This window comes from Papilio machaon, chromosome 23 (genome assembly GCF_912999745.1).
Source record: "Papilio machaon chromosome 23, ilPapMach1.1, whole genome shotgun sequence".
Taxonomy (NCBI): Eukaryota; Metazoa; Arthropoda; class Insecta; order Lepidoptera; family Papilionidae; genus Papilio; species Papilio machaon.
The window spans coordinates 5,827,805-5,847,227 of NC_060008.1; the positions used below are offsets into that span (position 1 = coordinate 5,827,805).

The 19,423-nt window shown below is 32.8% G+C and overlaps 1 protein-coding gene across 1 annotated transcript in view; it reads left to right on the plus strand.

The window, feature by feature from the left end:
• The first annotated feature begins 240 nt into the window (after positions 1-240).
• Positions 241-19,423, plus strand: part of LOC106707757 (calsyntenin-1) — a 102,077-nt gene continuing 82,894 nt past the window's right edge. The window contains exon 1 of the mRNA XM_045683843.1: positions 241-487. Within this exon, the coding sequence (XP_045539799.1) occupies positions 403-487 (85 nt within the window). The 5' untranslated portion in view covers positions 241-402. The remainder of the gene's footprint in view (positions 488-19,423) is intronic.

Here is a 19,423-nt window from a genome sequence, read left to right on the forward strand (position 1 = left end):
TGTGTCAGAAGTGGACTCACTTTGGGTAAACCTCTGGCACACTACTTTGCAACTGAGAAATAATTAAAAGATTAAGTTATCTATCACTTTATTGCGTGAGAATAATTTGTGATATTTTTGTGTGAAGTAAGATATTTCAAAAATACAAAAATAAGATATTTTTCAAAATAATATTCAGTGTTACCATAGATAAAAAAGAATAGCAACAGGCTTTGCAAACGCGCAGACTCGAATGGAATCGATGAGCACATCCGTCATCCGCCACCATCCGCCATTTGCGATAGAAAAGCCGAACGTTGTATTGCTGTTCCGCGGCGCGAGTGACGTCGGTTTGACTATGTCGAGTGTATAAATTATTATTTAAATAAAACTGTGAACAGTGTCTGCTTTTGACCGGTTAAAATGATTGTGAGATTATTGAGCCTGTTGTTCGTGGGGATTTTAGCGGTCTCGGTGCAGAACGTCGTAGCCAACAACGACAATGAAGGTACTAAACCCTATTCTTGTTTCTTTTTACATAGTTCACTTTATTTATGGATTTGAAATAAAAATTAAATCTGGGAATTAATTGACTTTAAATGCATGAGCTATATTTTATTTAAAATAAGAATAGTTTGAAGTAGTACGAGCTTAAAAAAAATAGTCTTTTTTGGTATTCGTAGGTGTTTATTTTTGGGGTAAAGTCGTCGTTTAAAGTTGAGCGAGGAACGAAATATAGTTTGCGGTGCAGTTGTTGATTTGTAGAAGTGGTCGTGATCACCACAGTTGTGTGTGGGTGTCGCGAGCTTGCGAGAACCGGCCCGACCGCTTTTGAGTGTAGTGTCGCACACACGTTCACTTCTTGACCTCACTTTGTGGACGTAATGGGACTCTAGGTTTCGCAGCACAGCACCAAAAATTTCATCTCCTTAAATAGTCATCAAGTTGAAAGTTTCTTAACTTTTTGTAGTTAGTTTTTGTTTTAGCTTGTTGAAATTACCCGTAGTTAGTTATTAACTTTTTTGTTAACTTATATTCCTACAAATTTTTCTAGATGTTCCCAATCATGAAACTCCACTTAGAAACATAAAGACTGCTAATTTAAGAAGATAATTTTCTAACTAGTCTCCTTTACAGCTGTGATGGAAGTAAAGAAAAAAGTATAAAAAGAAAAGCAGACTTATTTATATTTTCACAGAACTCGAAAAAAAAATTAAATAAATAGTTCTGCATACCCATTTATTAATTAAATGTAACTTTTTATAAATAAATTTAATATTACAATATTGAATTATTTTATTTTATGTTTAACTATTTTTGAAGCCGCTGTTACATTATGTTTTACAAGGATGTGTTTGAGCAATATTTTACATTATTTATAGTTTTGCATGAAAGAAGATCTGCTTCTTTTTATACATTGAGCTGAAATTTTCTATACTGTCATAACATTTGTATAAAAAACATACAGTTAACATTGTTGTTTTTACTTTTTTAATAAGGGTTAAATATTGTCAATGTTGTACAGATGTTAAGACAGATAGGTTCTACTTGTACTAACAAGGCTGGATACTAAGTAAAATCAAATCTGAATAAGCGAGAAAACTCTAAGGAAGTAATCCTGTCCTGAGGGACAACTTCCATAAGCAATAAACACTGAGAGAAGCTTCTATAAGCAAAAAATATCACGATCCCTTGAACTCTTGCTTATCCAGGTTTGAAATTAAGACTTTACTACATCTTTTAAATATCTAGGAGCTGGCATACTTTAACAACTATTTAATTAACAACTAACAAATAATAATATAATGTGCACTCAAAAGGGTTCACATAAAGCAATTAATGGTGTTTGTATCAAGTGTAACCCTAAATGTTTAACCCTCTTTGCGCGTTGTACCCCTCAAAAGAAATTGACCTGATAGTTAATTGATTTCTTTGGCTTCAAAAAGAAATCGAACTTAATTTGATTGGCTAATTTTTTTGCTGCTTTATTTTTTTTTTTAATAAGGAGTCAAACGAGCAGCAGGGACTGTATATCTCTTTTGTTTAAAAACTATATAAAACTGACTATATGGCCTACACGAACATTTAAGAAATCGAAATTTTAAAAATAAGTCCGTAAAAAGACGTAAATAGTAAAGCCTAGTTTCTTTAACAATATTTAACGAGAACAGTATTATGGTTGAGTGAACTCTTTCAAAGGTTATTCAAGAAAAGTTTAACCAATTTTAACACTGCTAAGACTTTTAAATAGCTACCAAAGCCTTTGTGGAAAATTTTCTTTCCTTATCTTGTATAGTAAATCACTGAACATTCGCCGTTCGCCGCAGTTCAGTGACAATATTTCAGACTAGTTCATTATTCTGTGTCCTACTTTTTTAATACAAAATGTTCAGTTATCGGATATTCACCTTAAATAAGATAATGTTTTACGTCATTTAATTTTTACCTCAGTAACTAAAGAATATTAGTTTAAATAAAATTACGACATTAGACGATATGACATATCGTCTAAATAGGCCTTAATTTTTCTATAAACTTGCGTCAAGACGTTCGTATTTAGGCCTTTACGCAGGCGAAGTAACGGGCGACAGTCAGTATTATATATTAAAATAATTTGTCTTATAATATTAAAATATATCTAGTCATTGAATCAAACAAATGAAATTACAATTCAAAACACAGACAAATTGAGTATTTGCAAAACAATGTATCGTTAATTATGTATTCAGAGGTTTTGGTGCTAGAGACCTAGACTTGGTCTTCCGTCCCAATAGGTAGTCCGGATTCGAGGATTGCGTGACACCTAATGCTAAATAAGCATAGTATAATTTGGCTAAAGGGTGGGGCTTTTCGTGACTTTTGGAATGGTGAGTCATTGTTGCGATTTGATTTATTATAGCACCGTTACTTTGGTGTGGTTTGATTTGCAAATATCCATGGTTTAAAGTATAGGCAAAAACTTCTTATGTTAGTTTGAAAATAGAATAATCTAAGATACAAATGTTTTTTTTGTTTAACACGTGACAATTTTCCGTCACGCAAGAAAAAGACATCTATTTACGTAGAAAATTGCATTCTATAAAGGCCGGTAACGCAACGGGAGTTCTGGTGTTGCGGATGTCTATAGGATTCGATGATTAAATCGTTCCCGCTCGTTTTTACTCATATATGACTGAATATCTTACAATTTTATAGATTGTCAGTTCGTAATACACTCAGTGGCATGTTAACATGACACTCACTGGTTTAGCTTGCAGCTCACGTTTTCTACCGCGTCGTGATTGGTGTATTGTGTGGTCCGCCGATGCTTCCCGTGGCTGTGGGAGGTCGTAGTAATCATGTGCTTGTTACAAGTACTTGTACAAAAAGATATAGCCATCTCTCTCTGTCTCTTATACAAAACTGACAAGAATATATTTTTTATATCATAAGTTGATAAAATACAATTTTATACACTTTTTAGTTATGTCTATAGGTGAGAATATTACTGCATAAATGCAACTAAGTAAGTAAAGTATTTAGCTCAATTGAAAAACAACTTAATCCGTACTTAGTGTAGGCCGCGAGGTAACCGGCTTATGGCCGATGTTTTCCGACTGGTTTGTCCGCGGTGGGTCGCCTAACTTAACTGTGAAATTTATAAGCTGTTCCTAAACAAAACTTACTGAAACAGTCACTTAACTTTTGTGTATATTTCTCGCACTAACCGTAGGTTTCGGAGACCAAAATCTTCATTTAGAACAAATTGTTATCTTAGTTTTGTCAAAGATAATGACATGGATAAAGATTTTTGTACAGAGATTTTAATCTCGGAAACAAACTGTAAATCTTCAATAAGGGATTCAAACTTTTTAAAAAAATTTAGCGACATTGGTAAAATGAAATGTTTTAAAATTTTAAAGTACAAATTTAAGGTACAAAGTTCATGTCTTGATTTGTAACAAATTATACACTATGTCGTCTCGTCTGTCTATTGTCTTACGTAATGCGAGACATTGAAGTTTTTATAACAGAAGTACTTGCGGCCAATAGACAGGATGACAAAGGAATACAATAGATATTTGCATATTTCTATACGTTTGTAAAAGTATAATACAATAATTTTCTAACAATCTACGAGTGGTTTTATGATCTTCGAGAAATATACCCTTAATAATCCAGATTATAAAATAAACTAGAAACGAATTCAATTGAAAAGAAATCCAATAATAAGCACTCCAAATAAATATCAGATTTTAATTATTATAATTTGCTACAGAATACTTTCATCCAGATATCCAAAGATTATTCGTAAAGTGATAAATAAATCTAAATGAAAAAGCACAAAAAACTCCACCTTACTTGCCATTTCCGCACTTGTCTGGTTTCGTTGCATGAGCAGGTGCTTGTTTTTGTCGACCTGCCCACTGTGTGAGTATTGAGTGACACTAAACATCTGTTCTAAATTGGTCTGTGACAGACATTATCGATGGGGTGGAGCACAGTTTAGGGGGCGGATTAATATTCGTTTAGTTACCCTAATATTTAAGACGACTTGACGTCTGAGAGTAAAGGGCTGAAAATTTATTTTTTTGTTTTAATTGATTACTGCATGTATCTAAGAACTAGTGAACTGTTTGTTTTTGTTAAACCGGTTCAATTTATACAAAGACTTAACATGAATAATTCAAATTGATATCAAGCGTTATTGACTAATATTTTGCAGATAAATCTTACTGTCTGGTAGTTTTCCGTTAGGTTGTGGTAAGTTATACAATGATCAATTCAAACTGCAAAGTTGAGTATAGTATAAAAGAAAAACTAAAAATGTCCAGAGATTGGAATCATGCCAAAGATTATTTTAATACTAGCTGCCGCCCGCAACTCTGTCCGCGCGGCATTAAAGAAAACTTTATAAGTAGCCTATGTTTTCTTCGAGACTATGTTCTACATCTGTGCCAAATGTTATCAAGATCCGTTGAGCCGTTCTGGAGATATCTTGTAACAAACATCCATCCATTTATAATATTAGTAAGATGATGAACGAAATAACCCCTTTGATATTGACAAGAAATTTGTCTAAGTCGAAATAAGCATTCCGAATAATTGTAGGCTACACATTTCCTTTACAATTTTGTTTCTAAGTTAATTATGTACTTAGAAATTTAAAATAAAAGGACTTGCCTATTTTCCTGTTCAGATTATACTTTGAAATATTAGTTCACTTCTTTAGAATGATGTCTAGTTTGTCGCCTTGCCAGATAAGGCAGTGACTTGAATTACACTGTGTTTGTGAGACTAACTGGTAAGTTGATACGTGGATTGCGAAATAACCTTGTTACTGCTTTGGAAATGTATGACTGTGTACTTGAATATAAAAATTATAGTGGTCTCTTCTTCACGAAAAGTAATAGAAAGAGAGAGACAGAAATAAACGTAATATTAATTAAAACGAACTCTATTTTTAGGTTAGAATTGATTCTAAGTATAAATGAAGCAAATCATTTTATTACATCATTTCTCTGTGGGTTTTTCGATGTAGCAAATGTTTACATTTTTTTCTCTGTATGCTAAAGACGCTAATGTGATTTACGTTGAGCGTGGGTGACGTACTAAAACAGGCCCGTAGCCATAAAACACAAATTCATTTTTGTCAATAACCCATTATACAACTTTTTCTATTAAGAAATATCTTTCATATTGAATGGTTTCCCTCATTGTTAGGTGTGAGCTCTATTTGTGGAATCGTCAAAGAATAAATACGTTTCCTATTTCAAAAAATTGTCGATCAGGATACGATGGCGACTATCACCAATATTCCCACTGTACTACAACAGTAATGCGAACAATTTTTGTTACTAAATTACTCGGTACTCGACTAAATTACCAGCCTAGTGCAAAATGCCCTTAAGAGCTATCATTTAGTACGTTAGTGTTAACAATTTAGATTTTTAATCTTTATCATTCGTGAAGGTAAGTGTTGCATGGATATAGGTTTGCAAAATGACGACTCTTTTGCTTATAGATTAATGGTATTTATCTGAGGTAATTTTGCGGCGGACTGAGTAACTGTTTCTTCATACATCTTTGCGGTCTGCCACTGTCTAATTATAATTATTCGTAAGTTAACTCATGACAATGAGTAATAGTGGAATTTTGTTTAGATGTTAATTAATTTCTGATCATCTAGATGAGATAAAATTTATACAAAGCCTTTTAATTATTGGATGGTGAAACTTTTTCTTACTATAGTATAATACAGGTGCTGCGTTATCTTAGAGCCAGTGTCAATATTGAGAGATACGCTGCACTGACACAGACTTAATGATAATGTAATAACACCTAAGTAATTAAAAATACAAAACTTTGTATTCTAAGATAAAACAGGTTCTTAAAACATGCTGAGGAATTACGAAATGTTGTAGATTTTATATCGCAAAAATTAAGATAATTTTTTAATAATGAAATAAATGAATTTTAACATTTATCATTTGATTTTTATTTTTAATTTAGTTTCATCTGACTGATTGCGTTATATCAACCAGTCTACAAACATACAAACTAACCAACTTAAACGTCACTGTATTATGAATATAACCTTGGACCGAGTTACATGTGTGTTTTTGTTATTTCATCCACCAATGTACACTATATAGACAAGTACCATTTGTTCTCGAATATTTATCACTCATATCTGGATGTAAATGAGATATTCGAGTTTTAATTAATATATAGCCTATAATACTAGGTTTGAATATAATTTGATATAGCAGGCTGTCGTGCAAGTCGCCCACCTGTCGGGGTCATTGAACCGTAACATGCGCTCAACATTACAGCGCCGCTCAGCTATTGTCTACAGTACAATCGCCATATTGTCCTTCACTGATATGTTAACAACCGCTGCAACTGCTGGGAACTTATACAATGCATCTTGTCTATGTGAAACAAGCATTGGAGTTAATAGAACATTGCTAATTGTCAAATCTCAACTGGATCATTGAATCATGAGTTGACATGGTTGTTATGTCGCCTTAAGTCCTTCGTACACAAGGCAGCGATTTTAGTCACTATGTTTTACGTTTCAATACAAGTATTTCGGCAATGTAATTTCACAGTAAAACAGAAATTTTAATTGAATCATAGAACGTATGAATTACTGGAAAACAATCACATCTTTTTTTACCTATGCAAGGATTCGGTGTTGCCACTCTAGTTTGTCATTCATAAGTTTGACGTTTTGTGAATAACGCTGATTGATTGTGTGCAAGGTGATCTGTGCGCAGGTGGGCTAGCGGTATATTAGCATACTGCTGCTGGCGATATAATTATACCGAAACAGCATTAATAACTACTACGGCGGCGAATTAGTTTGATCGGACATCATGTGACAATATAATTTAATATATATTTATATTAATTTCCCACCGAATTTTCCATTACACTGTCTTTATTTAAAAAAAATTAAATGTTATACAAGATGTGTAGGTTTAAAATGGCCGCAATACACAAAACAATTAAGGACTCCACAATGTTCTCGAAGAAATTTAACACAGCCGTCTAATAATTCGTTCGCTCGCACAGAAACAGAGACGAGAAGAATAAAAGACCAATAAAAAAACAAACAAGAGCAAATAAGAAGCTCAGGAACCGGCCGAGGGATCGGTTGTGGCAAACTTTTTCATTTGGCAACTTTGATTGCCGCGCGCGGGCGACGGGCGTCGGGCGCGGGGAGACGCGGGCGCGGAATACAAAATGGCGACTCTGCAGCGTTTGTTTAGCTTGTTTTTAAATGCATTACAGGTCTATTCAAATTACTTACGTTGCTCGACCAAGAATTCTCTCAAGTCTCTAATTGAGTTATCTTGCAAGTTTTGACTTCATTATCTTTAATGAGACCTTTACAAGTGGCCAGTTATTCAACTAAAATGATATCCATGTAATTTAATGTGTTTAGGATGAAGATATAGAATGTTAAATATTAAGTAAGCTTTTCCTCTTATGTGATACGATGCTTAGTTATATGAAAAATGTGCATTATAAAAATCTTTAACCAATGGAATGAAAACACATCATTAATTTCATATCTGTTTATAGCAACATTCGGAGAACTAATCATAGGTACTGAGTTATCATCTAATCATGTTCTTATCAACGTAATTTAGTGTTTTTCAAATATTATCTAGCATTTAAAATTAAATCATCACTAAACTTTAATAGACTTCTACAAAATAGACAATATGATGGTAGGAGACGAGCATATTTTGTCAGTCCTTTATCTTGTTAATATACGGTTTATCTTTATATTATATTGGTTGATAGCTCAAACTACACATCTACAATGATCAGGTAACATAATAGCATCATTACTTTACGAATACGTATTTAACTTATATATATACAACGAGGCCCCACAAGAGAGTTGTACAGATAAATGGCAAGTAATGATCGCTTTACTGCGTCGATTACACGAAGATTTTCATAAAGACGCATGACGTTAGGGAGATAGGTTTAATAGATCAAGGACTTATTCTAGCATCAAACAAATTCTACAGTTTTTGTGCCGAAATATTATGGTATATCAATCAATTTATTTGCGTCTGTTTTAAACTATTTGCACAATTCTTAAAGAATTTTTTACCCAAATGTCAGTTATGAATCCCTCTTTTTATCGTTGATTGGTATAGAAACCTCTTTTCACTTTTTGAGTCGCGTAAAGACGCTACAAAAAATAAAGCATACTTTGGAAGTAAACAGAGCATAAATAATAAGTCGTAGTTCGATATCGGGAACCACCTTCCACTGAGGAACACAATGTTTAAAATAAAATACACCTTGATTCATACAGCGTGGGCGAGGTTAATTCAATATTGTCCCATATTTTTAAAATGTTCCGTTTTACACTCATGAATGATTCACAGGCGATGTAGCGAGAGGTTGGGGGGGGGGGGGAGTTACGTTCCGTGTCCCCGTTGTATATTTGCCAATCCAATATTTTATGCTATGTTTTTTTGTATGTATTCGTGTGGAAATTAAAAACTCTTTTGATAGGACCTCTTTAAAAATATCAAACAATTTTTTAGCGCGTATAATTATTATGTTTAATATACAAATATTTACAGTTTTACAAATTACTTTCTTATGAGTCAAGAATAAATATCTAAGGTTAATACGAGTATATAGATTTTCCGCGATGAATTCAAAACGTTTTTTAATAAGTAAAATTCAAACATAGGCCTTCCAAGAACCGCCTTCAAAAATCCCTGTCTCACAAAGCAAAGGCTCTAAAGAGAAAACAAACACACCGTATCGAGTACCTGCATAGTTCTCAGAATTAACACAGCCCCTACCACCGTCGCAACTCGAACGAGTTACTAGGCAAATTTTGTACGTTAGTTATTTAATTTTAAAATACAAAGGTCTTTAAAATGTTATATATGAATTTTGACCGAACTGTATTTTAAATCAGCATTACAGCATCACTTTTTATCTCGAAATACGCTTAACTGCGTTTCAAATAATAATAATAATAATAAAGATTCTTTAATTTCACTACATCAGTATCGCCTTAGCTCCTTAATTAGGTTCACCTGTATTTAAGGAGCCAATGACTTCCCTTTCTATTGCATCATACAAAATAGACAATGAGTATAACAAATTTAGCAATTAAAGTGGAAAAATGGATGGATAAAGACGGTTTATACTTGATAATTATAGCTTTATAGTTCTGAAGTGTGACGTAAATATCATTTTCTTAAAATAATATTTCTTATTCAATAAAAAGCTAAGTGTTTTGCATTTAAATATATTAAAAATGAGTTTTATGTGAGTTACCTTGGTTGTTGCAATATTTGAGTGCGGTCTAGACGCTGAATTTTATATTATTTAAGGCCGGTCTCGACGGTGCAGTGGCGGCGTGCCGTAGCTTCCCGCGAGCTTTGACTTTCAAAGACCTACCTGTAAAAGCTTTTCTCATTTAATGAGAGATATTCCAGATTCATCTTCTTCGGAATTATTTTTTTATTATACTTTTGTTGCCAAGCTGTTTCTATTATATTTAAAGTTTCTTTTTGTACTTTTATTTGCCCAGGAAAAGACTTTTTTACTTTATTATTTTTATTATGTAAATAATAATACTAGATGTAAGTAAAAACTAAGCTTTACGTGTATGTCTGTATATTTTATAGCTCTAGATTATTAGCGTATTCAGAACAACGTGATTTGATACGAGGGCATTAACATGAAGTGACCTTGATTCACACCTAAATCGTACCTACTAATAAGTATAAAATTAAGTTAAAAAATAATATGAAAGTTGTATTTTATATCTATTAACAAGCTGTCGTCCGCGACTCCGTCTGAACGGAATTAAAAAAAAAAAACGAAATAAGTAGACTATTTTTTCTTCCAGACTATGTTCTACATCTGTGCCAAATATCAGCAAATGCCGTTGAGCCGTTTTGGAGATACCTTCAAACAAACATCCATTTTTATTATTAGTAAGATGTTAAGTAAGATTATCGCATTTGTTTATAAGCATTTCGTGACGAAAAGAGTTCTAAATAAGGCCATGTGTCCAATACATCTTTTGACTCACGTTGATTCTTTTGTTTTTTTACTTGGATTAATTTGGTGATAAAGAAAATGGAGCTATCTTCTTGTATCATGTTAAAGATATTAATTGTAAAAAAAAGGATTACAATTTACAATTGCGCTACACGCTTTTATAAAGGAAAACGCTAACAAACTGTTTATACTGCGCTTTTATAACCTCTTTACTAATTAGATGCACGCAGTAATGGTACTTATGTCACATACGTAAGGGCTTTAGTCGTGTGAGAGTTAAGCGGCAGGGCTGGCTTTTGCATTTTACCGTGTCGAAAGTAGGTCTGAGGGAATGCGGATTGCATTTTTATTACAAATACTGCTAGTTGTCAATTATGTGTTCTTGATGTCATTTATATTACTATTACTAGCTATATTATTTTGTATTAGCTGTGCCAGCGACTTCGTCCGCGTGAAATACTGCCTTCGGGTAGCGTTTTAATGATGTAGGCTAATTATTTTATTTAAACAACAAACATTCACGTAAAACCTTACAAGCTTCCAACTGTAAAAATGACGACATATCAAAATAAATTTCCACCCACACATTCAAGAACCTTACAAACCTTTTTTCGCGCTAAATAGTATCTAATGTCCTTTCTTAGAATCTAGACTATCAGTGTAACAAATATCGTTTAAAGGGGTTCAGTAGTTTAGACATGAAAGTGAGACAGACAGAGTTATTTTCACATTTATAATATTAGTAAGGATTTTGTTACTTCTTATTGTTTCTAGCTCATTTGTGGTCAACCCTAGTAACTTATGTATGACTAATATCTATAATCTATCTCGAAACACTGTTCTCTCTAAAGATCGCAATAACGTTGGTAAAATAAACAGACTCTTTTTTTTTTTTTTTAGATGTCGTTGGCATGACGTTGGATTCTTGATATAACCTTATTGCATTGTATTCAAATAATTGTGCTGTCATTTGAACACAGTTGATTGAAACAGCGCGGGCCATATTGCTCAGAAACAATTTAGTTCCAATCAAAGTCTGTAATCATTGCTGGCACGGAGCAGGGGGTACTTTGGGGATGGGCAACAATCCGCCAACTCATTAAGCCGTCCAATCGTTCGGATCTTTCACTTGTCCGCTTTTAATTACAGCCGCCAGATTTGTTCTATCGTGCCGAAACAATAGGAAGCAATCTCAGTCAGCCAGTCGGTTAATAGAGCGATTTGTTTGTCTCCGGTTGCTATGGTTACCTGATCGATTGTCTTATATAAACTCTGTAACTCTCAATGACAAGTTGTCGTTATACTTTCAATGTGATCTTACTTGTATTATTACATAATGGCATCCCTTACATTATCTTTGATAAAACTGAGACAACAATAGTATTATATTGTGCATAATTCAAACCAGACGGGTATTAAAAACGTCATAGTAAGTTTGGATACACTCCCATAATTTTTACTATAGTTATTCTTAGGTACAATTTTCTGAACTTTTTGGTTAAAAAATTAATATTTGTTGTTTGTTTTTACTTGGGACAATTTTGTGGTTGGTTTGTGTCTTTGTTAAAAAAAATGTCAATGTGCAATTATTTTATTGTCATATATAAATGATCCTTCATAATCGCCACAGAGGTTAGTCCGCTGAACCAGCATTACATATTTACATTAGAATATGGAAAGCCTTATTTAAAATTCTAGTCACAATTCTTTTTAACCTAATTGAGTGTCTATATTTTATAAATGGAAAAAAGCACTTATATATACGTCGTAAGTCAAAACGTCAATAAATCACAAAGAGCTCTCGTTTTTTTCCACGCCATTTTGTCCGACGTGACGCGGAGTGGCGCGGTGTCAGTTTTCGTTAGCGCGAACTCGATTATAAATTGATGCTTAATTTACGAACAATTAACCAATGGACGGTACTCAGGTGGAATAGAATTTCGACAGTTTTTATCTGACATAAAATTGGTACTCGGGTTAATGGACGGATTATTTTTCGTGCTAGCAAATACCGTGTATTTCTCATGTATACATAAAATAGTGAAAATAAGAAGTCACCTTTTTCTGTATTTTGAATTCACATGAAATAATCTTTATAAAATATACAATTAATTTATCTCAACTCACTTTAAAAGCACTTTAGTTTACTTTAGAAAATTCATCCATATTTGTGTTTTATCGAAGCATGAAACTTCACTTTTCAAAGTATTTCGAAACTTAATTTAATGAATTAAAAGAGGTGAATTACATGACTAAATAATAACAGTCATTTGGTCTAGAATATTAAGAAGATAATTTATGATTTATTGATATTTAGTTTGTATTGGAGCATCAAGGGAGGCGGACGCAGCGAGCTAATTTAGCATTTTGTACAAGTGTGCTCAAGTCTGCCGGAGCCTGAGATGGCATATTGATGAGCACAACTTGACTGCGGACTGAGACTCGAGCACACAACTTCGAGATGAGCGACCTCATCGTTTTATTGGTATAGTTAAAGTTTATGAATAAATTGAATGCAATGGCCGACAGATATTTATTCGATATTTATGGTTTTTCATGGAATTCTTAATAAAATTTTGTATCGATCATACGGTTAAATTTAACGAATTTAAACATCGAAAAAGTAATTGAAAAACAGCCTTTCTTCTAATAATAATAATTTACTTCTATTTATAAGAATTTATTGTTATAATTTTCAGACACGAATGTTGATTACGACCGTTAGAGAATCAATAGAATTGATAATAAATATGAACACAATTTGAAGACTTTCTCAGGAAACACAACATTGTTACAGATGCGTTATTATTCGCGGAATAAATTTACCCGTTAGCCGTGAGTATCGCAGTCTCAGATAAAAGCTGTAAATAACAAGCGGTCCTCGACCAGGCTGAACTACAAATACGCCGCCTGAGCAAATCTTTTGATCCTACCGCTGAGTCTTACATCCGCTATTCGTTTTTTTTTCGTTGTATGATATCTAATCACAAAATCTTCTATATGTTGTAAACTTCTATTGTTGTCCCAATGCAGCTAGGATGAAATTAATTACAACAAATTTTAGTCCACGCTCCCTTCCCAACTTTCTTTATATGGTAATGATGAGAAGTGGATTTGGCGGAAGATTACGCATAGGTAGGGGAAATGTCTTCTTTCGGTGCGTCCCTTCGTCCGTAGATTTAAGATAGGCAACGCATCTGCAATTACGGATGTCTGTGGACAGCGGTCGCTTAGCTATTTCATCGAATTCAAGTCTGCCAACTTTAAATAAAAAACAAAAGGTCTTCGTAGGCCGTTTTTCGCCTCATCTTTGTGCTACAAATTAGGTTTTTACGTTGTAAATCTTTCGCTATACTATATTTCTATTGTGTTTATTATTTGAGTTGCATCTCGCAACACCCACACGGCGTTTATTATTACAATCTCTTGCATTGTACTTTTTATAGTGTGTATTGGTTTTATTTTTAAACGTGCGTATTTTGTTTCAGGTAAGGACAACGATCTCGTCACCATGTATTTATTGAGACCGTAGCATATTAAAACACAAAATATCATTTGCATGGTGAGTTTAATTTTTTGTGTTTTTATTGTTTTCATTTATGTAGAGGTCTGAACAAATTTAAATTCAAAGACAAAACCTACATACACTCAAATAAAAATCCTCAAAGCGACATATTTGAGCGTTGTCCGCTCCATTGGGTCGCTCGAACATTCGGGAGCGACATTTGTAACGACCCAAAACTCGAATTGTAACAGGAATTGTGAGCATCTCACGAATGCTCGCCTCACATTCCTTACTCCTGTTACCCTGGTAACGGATACCTAGGATTTTTGCACATTTGCTTCAAACATTGGTTTGAAACTTTCAGAAGGTTACAGCAAAATAAATTTAAATATTTTGTCTGTTGTTAATTTGATACATAAATAAGCTGGTCACGCTAGGCACATAAATATCCTTAACGACAAAAAATTAAAAAAAAAAACCTTTTGTCACAAAGGTTGGATTAATTCTACTTTAACAAATCTAAGTGATGTTTAATGTAGGTATCGTTAGAAAGTTTTGTAACGTGGAGTGCGTTGGTCAGATCTAATAAGGTTCATAAAAGCTTTTCATGAGAGCAGTTTTAAAAGTTTAAATGAATTCACCTTTCATAACGCGTACGAAAGCTTTTTTGAACTTCTAAAGGTTAAAAGGTTAATGCAATTTATTCATAAAATAAATTTTTAGAAAATAAATTACATTATTCATAAAATTTCTTTACAAAAAACTGAAATTTAGACAACCTATAAAATGTTAGCATTGATAAGATTGTTTAAGAGCAATTCAGTTTAAGTAGATAATACATAGAACTGGCACATATTGGCGCCGCGACTTTTTTATGAAAAAATGTATCGAATAGTGTTGCCTTTTGTTTTATTTTCATTATTCTTTCGTGTGTGTGTGTTTTTTCTTCACGTTGTAACGAGTTGTTTTGTATAAAGTTTTATTTTACGTTTCGTAGTGTATTGTTATATATTAAAAAGTTGTGTATCAAAAATAAACAGTCTCTTTTATCAAAGTAAAGTGTCGCGTTTCATTGAACAAAGATACTTTACTATTAAACTCAAAGAATACTAAGAAGAAAAATATATTTTTTAAAATTATTATAATTCCTAGATGTATAAATGAAACAAATTGTACTCATTCATATGTTATATTTATACGTGTTTTCCTTCATTCTGTCAATCGCAGGTCTGGAGCATACTAATTCTTCGGATGTTTATGAATGTTGCCATATATCATTTAATACGGTCCGTTAATACGATTCATATTATTTCCAATAATTGGAATTCGATAAAGGACGGTAGTAATATCGTATATTATTCTATATGAAAATATCTATGGTAAGGAATTCAAATAAGTCTGGTGAAATGAGACATAATATAAGTTTGTTCTCAATTTTTTTCCTAGAAAAAAAGACTATAAAGTGTTGGTGAACGATCAAATTGTTTGTCAAATTAATTTGACTATGTGATTTTCAGTCTACTTTTTACTAATCAATATTTTTGGAACGAAGTTCCTTATCGCGCGTTGTGAAAGGGGGCTAGACGGAAAAAATTCTCACGAAAAGTTGTCACGACACTTTTTGCTATAGTAAGGGCGTCGCATGTTTCTCTGTCTGTCTCTCTCTCTCTTATAGAAAACAAGCCAGATGTTTTCATTTCTATTTTGCATTGAACAGTGTGGTGCCGCGATGATTATTAATAATAAAAAAATATCATTATAACTTAAAAAAAATAAAATTTTATTACAATTCCTTCACTAATTAATCGAAAGGAACTTCGTTCCATCCGGGTGTCCATTGGCACCTCTCAAATTTTTTAAGTTCATTTACATTAAGTCAAGTTACATTATAAGTTCAATGTATGAATCACAATCGAGGTAGCTTCATCGATGTCTCAGTATCGTCTGTTGAGGGTCGAAGGGCCGGCGTGTGGCGTGCGGTGCGTACGGGCGGCACCATTACTGGCCAACTTTCTCCATCGTTTGCACAACAACCGTCAGCCGGTCGCTCGGCGCAGCTGTCTGACACATTTATAGCACCAATACTTAGTTTCCCTTTAATTGTCAATTTTAAATAATATTTGTTGGGGCATAATTTTTGACAAATTTTTAACGAATTTAATATTTATGATAATTTCATACTTTACCGAGAGTATTTCTAGAAAACGAAAAAGCTCTTCTTTTTTATATTAGCAGACTAATTACTTAAGTATGTTTGTTTTTATTATCTGTTTTTGGACGAATCTCAATGACCATAACTTATTTTACATTTTCAAATCAATGTTTCGATGTTTTCGAGAATGTTCCAAATTAAGATAGTGTTACTTATAGTTTTTTAGTTTATATTGAAAAAATCTTTGTTTTATAATTCAACTTATAGATGGCGCTTTATCATCCACTAGAGTTTGTCATTAGTTTTTTCTTTTTTTTAAATTAATTCGTTGATCTAATAGTAATATCTAATCTATTGAAACTAAATGTTTAAATGTAAAAAGCTGGTAATCAACTATCAGGAGAAACACCGACCTGAAAACATAATAAATCTTAACTTTCTTACTGCAAGATAAATGAATCAAATAACATCTAGAAAAATATCTGAACTCGATGACATATTTCCTTGCAATTGAAACTAACGGCGGAGAAATTCTATCCACTGAGTTTGATCTATTACAGACTACATCAAGTCGTCTTGTTAAGTCCTAAGAACTATGAGATAGAAGTCCTAAACACTACATTTTATGAGATATACTTCTTCTTACTAATATTATAAATTCAAATGTTTATATGTTGAATGATTTTTTTGAAGGTACATATCTTCGAAACGACTGAACAGGTCTTGATAAAATTTGGCATAGATGTAGAATATAGTATAGAAGAACACGTAGGCTACTTTCTGTTTTTTTTTTAATATCGTTTTTTTAATTTCAAAGGAAATATTTGATTGTTTTCATTGAATAGGCTCCGAAACTACTGAACCGATTGAAAAATTCTCTATTGGGAAGCTACACTATCCCCGGATGACATGGGATATATTTGTTAATAGATTTTTTTTAATTCCGCGCGGAAGATGTCACGGGTGTTAGATGTTTGTTAGTTAGATGTTAATGATAAATAAATTGAAGAGTATTGACTGTTTTATTAAGCAAATTTCTTTGGAAATTTAATAAGATTTTTTGTAACACATATGTCTATGTCAAACGTTCACTTGAGTATGAGGCCTAAAACACACACATTTGCTGCAAAATTCACTCGATTCAGATAGACCACAACTGCTCCGACTTAAAGCGATGATGCGAAGTGGTACTTGCTTTTGTCAAATGTCTCAGCGTGTGAATTGACTTTACTAGTGATTTTTTTAATCTTTAAATTCTTTTGTTTTGACGCAAAATTATATTATTTTAACGTGTAATTAAAGTGGCAAATAATTAACTTTATTTTATATGCTTTTGCACGTTATGTCCTAGAACATATGACGTCATGTTAACATCCATATGAATGCATCTATCCATCTGAATATAATCCTCGTTTAATGAAGTTCAAATGACATAATGTTCATTAACAACTGACGTAATAAGATTAAAAGTTAAATCTGTCAGTTAACTTACTTTCAATTTTAATTAATTTCTTTTCCGTGCAAAAATTCTTTGTGGTGTAAAATTCTTGTAAAATCGCGTTGTAATTTGATTTTTCACAAAGTGTCGCCGCGCGAGGAAGTGCGGAGGACGCGGTGAGTTTTACGCTTCAAGTAATTTGCTTAATGGACAGAAAAAGCCGTCTTTTGTACCGCAACGTTTGTTTAAATTATTTGTTTTAAAGATTGTTATAGACTGGAACATTTACTTGTAACAAAACAACGAGCCGCTCTATGACATCTTCTAGTCTGCAAGACCCTTTCAATTAACAGAAGTGCTTTGGAAACTATGTTTTTACCTGTATACCATTCGTAAGAACGTTACACTAAATAGAAATGTTTGTGACAATACTCCATTGCTCCATACATCTTAATTTTAAGTTTATCTTTACAGTAGACTTGCTACCTTTTACGCTTATCAGGTAAAGGTATATTTAATAAAATATCGACTTAAAATATAGGTCGTAACAACCAAATGTTTTGATCTCTTGCCGTTTTATAAAAATATATTCAATATTTATGTTTGAACAAATAAAATATGATACTCGAACAATTTAATAATAAACAGGTTTTCGTGTAATTTGATAGCAAAAGTGAATTTATGTGTTTAATTTTCCGTGCGCCAGGTGTCGCTGCGACCGGTCTCCTGTTTGATTCCATTGCCGAACAAATACATCTGTTTACTTGTTTTACGCACAAGTTCTTACTTGGACAAATTGTTTATTGATTTTTTTTTATAGAAGGTGAAAAACAAATGAGTTTTGTCAAAAAATCTACCTTATTTTTAATCCATTAGAGTTGAAATCTTTGTCATAAAGTATTAATTTTGTTTCCCAGTGAATGGTCGTAAAATTCTGTCAATACCAAAAAGAAAATTATGCTTCAAATACTTTTAATAGTAAATGTACAAGTTGTGTGAATATTACGACCCGTATATTTGTATGTGTAAGTTGTACAACTTACTGGCCTTGTTTGTTGATGAGTTTTTGTTAGAAGCACTCTCCTGTGAAAACGCCCCGGGCGGAGGCTGGCTGTAACTGTATGTTTGTTGAACACTTGTGGCCCTACTGCACTCCAGTCCTAGGTCCGTATTCAAACTCTCTGTCATTCTCGTAAATATAATGATGTCTCCGATGGAACAACTTTTATATGTACCTACAGGTTAAATATTAAAAATATTTTGCTGACTGTATTATTTGTGACTAGAAAGGTACACTTTCGAAACATTTATTTATCTCTTGTTTTTGAGTGATGTTGTAACGTCCTTTACGTTTTAGTTTGAGAGCGTTTTTATTATCGTAACATATATATTTTAATAGAATATAAAGACAACAATGTAATTACTGATGTGATTTCCTACCAATGCATCTTAACAGACATTTTACAGTTTAATTTATTAAAGTCGACTTTATTAAATTAAAATTCGTATCCGGTGAGTTGTTACGTACTCCTTGCTACAGTTAAGGCTTAAAGTGCGAATAGCAAATTTAATTGCATTCCGGAACATGTATTAAATAAGTGGGACGTGCCAGAAGGAGGGGGAGGTCGCTTGCGAGCGCGCGATATGAGCTTAATCCTGCCCGGCCGGATGTTACGGGTCATCGGAAAGCTTTTTTGATATAAGAACTTTTGTGAACTTTTTTATTTTATTTTTAAATTAAATCCATTTGCGATAGCAATAGTTTATTTTCGTAAAAATTTTTAGTGGGGAATACTTAAATCAGCAT